The following is a 9,957-nucleotide window of genomic DNA, read 5'->3' as shown; positions in this document are numbered from 1 at the left end:
CGATTTTCCTGATTTTGGTGAAGCGAAAAATCTTGCAAAGGAGGCAGCCGCCTCCCCTGCCTCCCCCGTGTGCAAACTTATGATAATGATTGAGTACGCAGTACTAAACTCAATTTGAGGGTCTTTGTTTATGTATTGTTACTAAACAATAGAATTATAGTCATAATTCATTATCATTTTTATTCTAACATATAAAATAATCATACAATTTGCAAACCATATTGTGTTTACATTGCAATATAAAAAAATATTTTTTCTCGTACCCTTAATCATTATAAAATTGATTTTTAGCGTTGTTGGTACCATATTGTAGTGAAGAAATCGATTACAGTGTGGTCGACGAAAAGTAGGCCGCGATCGTCACACGCCTAACGGCCGTTTTTCGTAGTTCCAGGGATTCTACGTTTGGGAGTATTATTATTATTATTATTATTTTTATTTTACCATAAACGTTAGTACATTACACGATTTGAAATTATATTAGGAGGGAAAATGTTAGGAGACCCATGCCGTAAAACGGCTGGTAGGCGCGTGACGATCGTGGCCTACTTTTCGTCGACCGCACTATAGTATGAAAAGCGTGGTATTTGTTTATCACTTTATCAGTTACTCCAATACGCCAATACCGGCACAGGAAAACGGATTTTCCAGAGTTTGAGGAGGTGTACACATGTTTAAATCAGTGTTACCAAGGCAGGGCAAGTTGACGATTTTTTTTAACTCGTTCAGTTAAGTTAATATAAGAAAAAGTAAGTTAAGTTAAAAGTTAAGTAATGTTTTTTATATAACTTCGTTAATTTAAAAATTAATGGATAAAAAATTTAACTAAGTTAAGATTTACTTAATTAAAAATTGAACTTAAATATTTTATCTGTAAGAAAAATAGGTTACTAAATTTGGAATTTATGTCAAACTCAGATTTCTGTACCCATGTGGCCAACCATGTAGTATGCTTAGCAGTATTTACCAAGAATTTAGGATGGGGAGTTGACAATCCATCCAACTCTTTCCCACTGCCCTACTCATTACAGAGAAGGGGGGAGTTAAAATGGTATAAATACACAAATTATACAAGCTCTATTATTAGCTGCTACATGTCAATATTTGGGAAATCCATATAAAATATAAACAGTCATCATAATAAGATACAAGAGTATATGAGATACATTAAAATTACACGAATTATAATATTATGTTTGAATAAGTAAGACAATTTTATATTTTTATTTACATAGAGGGTACCTGGGTATGGTACCCATTGATTGTTGTTGTTTTTTTTTTATGAACAATTTAAGGTTGATTTTGAATTTTTTCTTAATTTGTTAATAAAACCTTAGTAATTACTAAATATTAAATACTTAACTCTACTCTGATCTAAATTATCTCGTAATAAAATTATTGATAAACGTCAAAAAAAAAAATGTATGTATACATTTAATAGTTACCACATATTATAGTCTAAGTAAGGTAAATATAAGTCTGTGATACTCAATGATAAGTACTGTTGGTAGTCACTAGTCATAGCTATTTTAATTACATATAACATAATCATTAGGTTTTAATTCTTTAACTTTAAATAAAAAAAACATTTTTGCATTAACCAGAACATTACATTTTAATATTATGAATACCTACTTATTATATTTTAACAACAATGTCATTTCAACATTTTTGTCGCAAATTGAACTTCTTCTTTTGTCACAAAGTTGACCCATAGCACTGAACAGCCGTTCAACAGGTGCTGATGATGGTATTGCAGTGTTATACCTAATGTAGACCTTTTTTAGTTGAATTGGTAAATCATTTGGAAACTTTATACTAGAGTTAGAAATGTAGTCAAAAATCAAAGTACGCATATCAGAATTATCAACAACAATTTCATCATAGGAAAAAGTAAAGAAATTATCGAATCAGAGTTAACCAAGATGTTCAGAAATAAATTTTTCCCCATGAGTTATTTTAATAATTTCAAGTAATTTTTTTAAAAACAGTTGAACTTTTTATAATTTATCATTACGTGTTTCGGTTAGGTGATTTATTGGCAGAAATAAGGAGCGACGAATGTGACTATTAGAATGGTAATTTTTTTAATGTATTTGCCTTTGCGAATTGAGCGTTTTTATCGGATTACAAAATAATAAAACGTTACTTTCATCTAGATTTAAAATCTCTACCAGTTCGTCGTCATTTTGATCCATCAAATCATCGGACAAATTGTTGACTTCCGTTACTTCAACATCTTTATTAGGTAAATAAGTTTCGTCAGCATCAGAATCATCGTAAGACGCAAAACTGTCACTATCGGAAGCTAAATCTTCGAACAAACACTCAACAATATTATTTTCATTCATACGCGAGGTCATTGTAAGAAATTGACCGCGTACGGCACACCTGGTTAAAATTTAAACACTGAAATATTATTTCATCACGGTTAAAATAATGTCTTTTAACGGATTCTTATCAGCTTATATGAATTTTAATATGTTTGTTGATAATATATCACAAGGGAGAACAAAATAGTGGCATACAAATAAAATAATATTATTGTGAAATACGTAACCACATTTCTTCGCGATACGAATGACACAGGATTTCTAAATTGGTCATTTCATAGGCTTCAATAAACATAATCAATAGGGTGCGCCCCGTATATGCTTCCTCGCAGTGCACCCTGGTAACAATTGATACAATTTTATTTTGTCAATTGGCTAAAGTATACGGACCCTTGGTTGGTGGACTGTGCTTCTAGCATCTCCCACCTACTATGCAAGCGAACAATCGGCATACTAGACAAAATAGTCCTTCTGAGGGCTCTTTAACGAAGGATAATCCGAATTATGCAGTTAAATGTGGAGGGCCTTAGTAAAGCTAAAGCTGATGTATTACGTAGAATCTTAGACGAAGAAAAGATAGACATTCTTGCTATTCAAGAAACGCATACACACGGCCAAGACCAACTCATGAAAATACTAACCATCCCAGCGTATTCTATCGCTGGCGCAACATACCATACTAAATATGGTACTGCTACTTATGTCAAAAACGATTTAAGTTTTAACCTCATTAAATCCTCAGACGACAATAACATATTCTCCATAGTTACCCAGATAGGGAACCTCTATGTAAATAATATTTACAAGCCTCCGGCAACTGAGTGGCCCACTTTTGCTCTTAGTTCTATCAAATATCCAGCAATATATATTGGCGACTTTAATAGTCACCACACAAGCTGGGGATATAGAGCCAATAACACCTGCGGAGACAAACTAGTAGAGTGGAGCGAAGCTGAAGGAGTAAAGTTAATCCATGACGCGAAACAAAAAGGTACTTTCCACTCTGCAAGATGGAACAGAGTGTATAACCCAGACCTGTGCTTTTTATCAACGGAAAGTAATGGAGCTTCCCTACCAACTCAGAGAAGAGTCTTAGGAGACTTTCCAAATAGTCAACACAGACCAGTAGTCATTGAGGTAGGATACCAAATCCAAACAATTAAGTCCATTCCTAAGCCAAGATGGAATTTTTGAAAAGCTGACTGGAGTTTCTTTACAAAAAACAGCGATGATAGTATACGATGGATCCCACCTTGTAGTGGAAATTATAGTCGCTTTTCAAAACTTGTCATAAGCTCTGCAAAGAAAACCATACCACGAAGATTTAGGAAAGAGTACATACCTGGCTGGAACCAGGAATGTGAGACATTGTTCACTTCTTTTAAACAATCCGGCAATAGTGACGATGCAAAAAAACGCTTGAGGCTTTAGATAAACAGCGCCGAGACAGATGGATCAAGACGGTTGAAAACACAGACTTCAAATATTCTAGCCGTAAAGCTTGGCGTCTTCTCCGCAGACTCGGATCTGATGGATCCTCGAAATCTAACCTTCCAAAGATTAACCCAAACCTCATAGCTAACCGAATAATTGAAATGTCTAGAGCTCCATCACACAAACAATTTACTACGGATATTAAGAAAAAACTCTAATCTCAAAAAATTGGCCGTCAGACGAGACACGATATCTGCCCCATTTTCACTAGATGAGATCAACGTGGCTATAACTAAGCTTAAAATCGGGAAATCTGCCTGTGTTGATGGGATCTTCCCGGAGTTTTACAAACACTTTGGACCTCGCACCAGAGCTTGGCTAGTCTCCTTTTTTAACAACATATTGGAGAACGGAAATATTCCCCCGATATTCAAAAATGCTAAAATAATAGCAGTCTGCAAGCCGGGGAAACCAAAAGATCTCCCACAGAGTTACCGACCAATTGCACTTCTGAGTATTAGCTACAAACTGTTGGAAAGGCTGATCTTTAATCGGATCAGCCCTACAATTGATCGGATTGTTCCTGTCGACCAGGCTGGGTTTAGACCAAATCGAAGCTGTACTGACCAGATAGCGGCCCTAACTTCGTTAAAACGGTTTCCAGAGAAATATGAAAACAACAGCTGTTCTGGTGGATTTATCAGCCGCCTACGATACTGTATGGCGAACGGGCCTATTGACTAAAATACTCCAACTGTTCCCATGCCTCACTCTATATAAATTATTGGATGACATGCTAAGCAATCGTATGTTTTCAGTTCATTTAGGAGAGATGCAAAGTAAATTACGTTGCCTAAACAACGGCCTACCACAAGGTTCTGTAATTGCTCCGATTTTATTCAACCTTTATACATTTGATCTGCCTCCTACAACTTCCCGTAAGTTCATCTATGCTGATGATATCACACTGGCTACTCAACACAATAAGTTTGACGTCACCTAGGAAATATTAACAAACGATCTAAAACTAATATCAGATTACCTACATAAATGGTGACTTATACCTAACACAGATAAAACTGTAGTGACTACATTCCACTTGAACAACCGATTGTCAAAATACAAGCCTCAAATTAAATTTAGTTTTAAAAGTCTTGATTACGATCCGACACCAAAATATCTAGGAGTGACGCTTGATAGACAGTTAACCTACAAATATCAAATCGAAAATACTGCTGCTAAACTTAAAACTCGAAATAATATTATTCATAAACTAGCGGGTTCATCCTGGGAGGCAGCGATGGCCACCCTAAGAAGGTCGACCTTGGCGCTGGTCTACTCTGCCGCTGAATATGCCTCCCCAGTATGGTTAAATAGTTCGCACTGTAGCAAGATTGATGTTCAACTTAATCATTCTGTGCGTATCATCTCAGAGTACTGTCAAATCGACGCCAACAGAATGGCTGCATGCAGAGAATGGTCAAAATATTCTTCAAATAGAATAGATCCCTTCCATTACATCAATACACGTCAAACCAGAATCCTAGGCATAAATCTAGAAAACCTGCTTATCTAACTACAACCAGACTCATTAATAACCAGTATAACGGTATGGATGAATGGAAACTAGAATGGCAGAATTCTGCCATAGACAATTATAGCCTAATCAAAAGCCTGGATACTCTAGTTCCTGGACGACATTAACCCTTTCCGTCACCCTGTCCTCTATAGAGGACACTTGATTTCCATAAGCTTTATAGACAAATATGATATGGAACTGTGTTCAGTCATAGTGTACTCTCTAGAGGACAAGTATATATTTCTTATTTGCCCGGTTGCTTCGCCTATTATTATCTTCATTATCTGAATTTTTAGTATTAATCTGCGTTATTCCTGGACAAGTAAACATGCTATTATTATACATTTTTGTTTTGTCATTTATCCTAATCGTTATCGCTTTTTAGTATTGTTGATTATTTTTATAAATAATATATGTATTTCTGAATTCAATCTATGCGTTAGATATTAAAAATTTTTATTCGATCGAACGTTATCGTGCGTTATGTACGTGTACTCCGTAAAGGACATTGTGACGCTCCGGTAACTCCGATAACTGTTTTATATTTTTTTAAAGTTGTATAAATATAATAAATATGATTCGTCAAGATCGCCTTAAATTATTAGACGATGATATTTTAAATATACTTGAAAATGGAGATGACTCCGACATCGAGGAATTTGCTAACGACGATGATTTGGGAAATAATTATTGTCACGAGGATTTAAAATTACTTGAAGGTAATTTATATTTTATACTAAATTATGTTACTTTTTACTACATTCTGTAATATTTTATTTCATACAATTTTCAATTTTAATACTTATGGTTTCTTTTTATTGTCAGACTTTTTAACTAATAATGAAGATTTTGATGATATGGGTGAAAATATTGAAGTCGAAATCGACGAAAACGCAGTTGAAGAAAATATAGTAGATAATATTCAAAATGTTGTTCCTACTTCCTCCGTGTCATCTAGCGACTATTTCACCCAACAAGATTTGACTGACAAAAAAAATGTTACTTGGATTCGTGGTGAATACATAACTCTACCTTTTGATATTTTTGAACCACATCTAAATATAACTTTCGACTTGTCTTCTCCACTTCAATTGTTCAGTAATTATTTTTCAGACGAATTATTAGAAACCGCTGTTTTTAACACAAATTTATACGCTGTTCGTAATAATGTACCAAACTTTCCTCCTACTACAGTAGCAGAATTGAAAACGTTTATAGGCATAAATATTTTGATGGGAAATCTTGGTTTACCACGAGTGCGTATGTACTGGGAGCCAAAATTCGCCGTCCCATTAATTTCGGAAAATATGACTTCAAATAGATTTTTTAAATTGAGAAATAATTTACATTTTATAATCGATAAAGACCCGAATACTAATGATAGATTTTGGAAGGTGAGGCCTTTATATGAAGCTATACGAAAATATTGTACTAGTTTACAGCTAGAATCAACATTCAGTGTTGATGAACAAATGGTCCCTTTTAAGGGACAATTAAATGTAAAACAATATATTAAAAACAAACCAACCAAATGGGGCGTAAAATTATTTTGTTTATGTGGAATATCAGGAATGATTTATGATTTTATAATTTATCAAGGATCTACCACGGAAATTAGGCCAGAATATTCTCAATTTGGACAAAGTGCATCTTTAGTAATGCAGTTATCCGAAAGAATTAATGTGCCCAACTGTACATTATTTTTCGATAACTATTTCAGTACATTTTGGCTGTTTGAATGGTTGAAAAATCGAAATATTTATGCTGCCGGTACAATTAGAGTTGATAGGTTTATGAAACCCCCATTTACTACCGATAAAGAAATTAAAAAACACCACAGTAGAGGCTACATGGAAAATTTAATTTGTAATACGTCTGGAGTGGTGTTAACAAAATGGTATGATAATTCAAGTGTAGTTCTGGCTTCAAATTTTTGTGGTATAGGACAAGTTGACCAATGTCGACGTTATGACAAAAAAAATAAAAAATATGTAGACGTTCAAAGACCGGAAGTTGTAGCCCGTTATAATGAAGGAATGGGTGGAGTAGACAAATGTGATCACTTAATATCGTTGTACAGAATTTTTATAAGGTCAAAAAAGTGGACTTTACGCCTCATAACTCATGGAATTGATATAGCTGCAGTGAATTCATGGATTGAGTATAAAAAAGAAGCAAAATCTTTAGGACTTCACGAAAAAAAAATCCTAGATCTTATACACTTTAGACAGTACTTGGCTGAAGCGTTAATTTTATCAGGTAAACCTGTTACAAAAAAAAGAGGTCGTCCTGGTAATAGTTCGTCCACATCTATTTCACCTACATCAACACCAAAAACTAAACAGCAACGACCAATTAATGATGTGCGATTTGATGATATAGGACATACACCAGTATTCCTGGATAAGAAAGAGGCTGGAAGATGTAAGAATTTTGGTTGTAAATCTAAAACGTATGTAAGCTGTAAAAAATGTAGTGTCAACTTATGTATAGCACGTAAGCAAAATTGTTTTGAATCATTTCATTCTAAATAAAAAATAGTTTTAAATATAATTTTGACTTTAAACCATGTAATGTTTTAATTTTAAACTTTTATTTTAATTCCATAGATTATTATTTAATAATTTGATAAATGTTTCTTAATAAAGCATATCTAAATTCATAAGAATCCAAATGATGTAGTATTTTTTGTATTATTTAACATAGATACCTTTACGTCATCTTGTCCTGTTGAGAGGACACATTATATCTCAGGATCAGCCTGTCCAAACAATTTGGGACCAACTTTAAAAAACTTTTAAAATTAAGCTTAATTCAAATTAGTTGAAAAAAAAATTTTTTTTCTTTAAATATAAATATATGACGGAAAGGGTTAACCCCGACAAAAGTGGGTAACACTCAATCACCTACGTACAGGACATGGTCGCTCCGGAGAGATGCTACATAAATGGAAAATGAGAGATAGTCCAGGCTGTGACTGTGGCCACTCTTTACAGTCCATCTCCCATGTTATAAGTGATTGCCCTCTCCGCGCATTCAACGGGACAGTGGAAGAACTCCACAATGCATCCAGCAACGCGGTCAAATGGATCAGGGCATTTGACATCCAACTTTAGACTACTTAACTAAATGACCATATGGAAAAGTTACCCATAGCATTAATTTTTACTGTTTAATATTGTTTTATTGTTTGTGAATTATTTATATCTTTATATATATATATGTATCTAGTTTGTACTGCTTGCATATTATACCATACGATAATAATAATAACATAATCAATTCATTATTGAAGCTGTTAATTAACAAGAGTGTAGAGTTTTTAATAATAGTGACAGATAAACATGATTTATTAAAAGAAATAATATATCAATGCTCATATTGGTAGGTTATTTTTTGTCTCTCTATGACACAAATGCGTTTATTATACGGGTTAAAATTTGTCTCACTATGCCGCAAAGAGTTAAAAGATTGCCTGTTAATCTCCAGAAAAATTTTTTTTCTCACTGCAATAGTTGCATTTTGCCATATTATAATTTATAAGTGTAAAATGATTCCACACATAACTACGTTTTTTGTAGATCAATTGATCTGTTGGTGAAGCCATGTTTATAATAACTATATAATTGTAATAAATATGTTTTGAAATAGTAGTTTAGAGATGGTATCATCGATTATAAATACAATAGATAGCTCATTGTAGTACAAAATACGCTGCGCGCCGAATGGCGAGTGCCGCTACTTGGCGCTCAGTGCAATATTTAGTTATGGCGTGTACAGCAATAATCGCTAGTATAGTTCAGAGGAGTGGGGATTAGTCTTGAGTTTTTCATAGTAGAGACAGACGTACTAAATGACGGTAACCGGCCAATTCGGCGAAAGACATTTTGGCGAATCTTTTTCGGCGAATTGATATACCGGCGAACGAATATATCGGCGAATGGATGTATTGGCGAAACCACAAAACCTAACCAGAAATTTAAAAATTTAAATTCCATATTATATAATTCAATAATTTAGTCAATAATAACTTAAATAAAATAGATGTCCTAGGACCATATGTAAGTATATAATAATAATTAATAAATAACAAAAATAATACTTAAATAAATATAATAGGTATAATATAAATATAAATAATACTAAAAATGTAAAAGTCAATTTTGTATGCCAAACTTTTTAAATATGGTATTATGTCTTGGTTTGAATAATTTTCCACCTTCGTTTTTATATTTTCTGTGGTTCTTTTCCATTTTAATTTCTGTTTTGCTTCTTTGCCAGCCTCAATGTGTACCACTTTTAATTTAGCTATGGACTACTGGACTTTCGTCCACCAATTTTGGTTTCGACCTAATCGTTAATGTACTCATAGTTAATAAAAAATAATACAGTAACAAAATAACACAGTATTTAAATATGGAACGTGGACCGTTTGATTTCAACTTGATCACCAACACATTGTAACTTTAAAAACACATTCCAATAGGTTATTACTAGGGAACGGATTTTATTGTAGTAAAAAAATCAAAATATGTACATAAATATGTACTTATTTTTATTGAAATATGTAAAAAAAAAATCAAAATATGTAATAACCGCTTAACAGAAAAA

General features: G+C 33.3%; 1 protein-coding gene across 1 annotated transcript; it reads left to right on the top strand.

The window, feature by feature from the left end:
* The first annotated feature begins 5,476 nt into the window (after positions 1 to 5,476).
* On the top strand, positions 5,477 to 8,204 carry LOC111042462 (piggyBac transposable element-derived protein 3-like). Its single transcript, XM_022327092.1, has 2 exons — positions 5,477 to 6,065; positions 6,172 to 8,204. The coding sequence occupies exons 1-2, from the start codon at positions 5,921 to 5,923 to the stop codon at positions 7,878 to 7,880; spliced, it is 1,854 nt and encodes a 617-aa protein (XP_022182784.1). The 5' UTR covers positions 5,477 to 5,920; the 3' UTR covers positions 7,881 to 8,204.
* The last annotated feature ends 1,753 nt before the right edge of the window (positions 8,205 to 9,957 follow it).

This window comes from Myzus persicae, unplaced genomic scaffold, assembly GCF_001856785.1.
Source record: "Myzus persicae strain clone G006 unplaced genomic scaffold, MPER_G0061.0, whole genome shotgun sequence".
In the NCBI taxonomy this organism is placed as follows: Eukaryota; Metazoa; Arthropoda; class Insecta; order Hemiptera; family Aphididae; genus Myzus; species Myzus persicae.
Note: the sequence above shows the minus strand (reverse complement) of the source record. Positions and strands in the feature narration are given on the sequence as shown.

Bases quoted from the DNA above. Each gene is read 5' to 3' on its own strand.
- LOC111042462 (XM_022327092.1), top strand. From the start codon at position 5,921: ATGATTCGTCAAGATCGCCTTAAATTATTAGACGATGATATTTTAAAT. The intron at 6,066-6,171 runs GTAATTTATATT...TTTTATTGTCAG, and splicing joins GGATTTAAAATTACTTGAAG to ACTTTTTAACTAATAATGAA.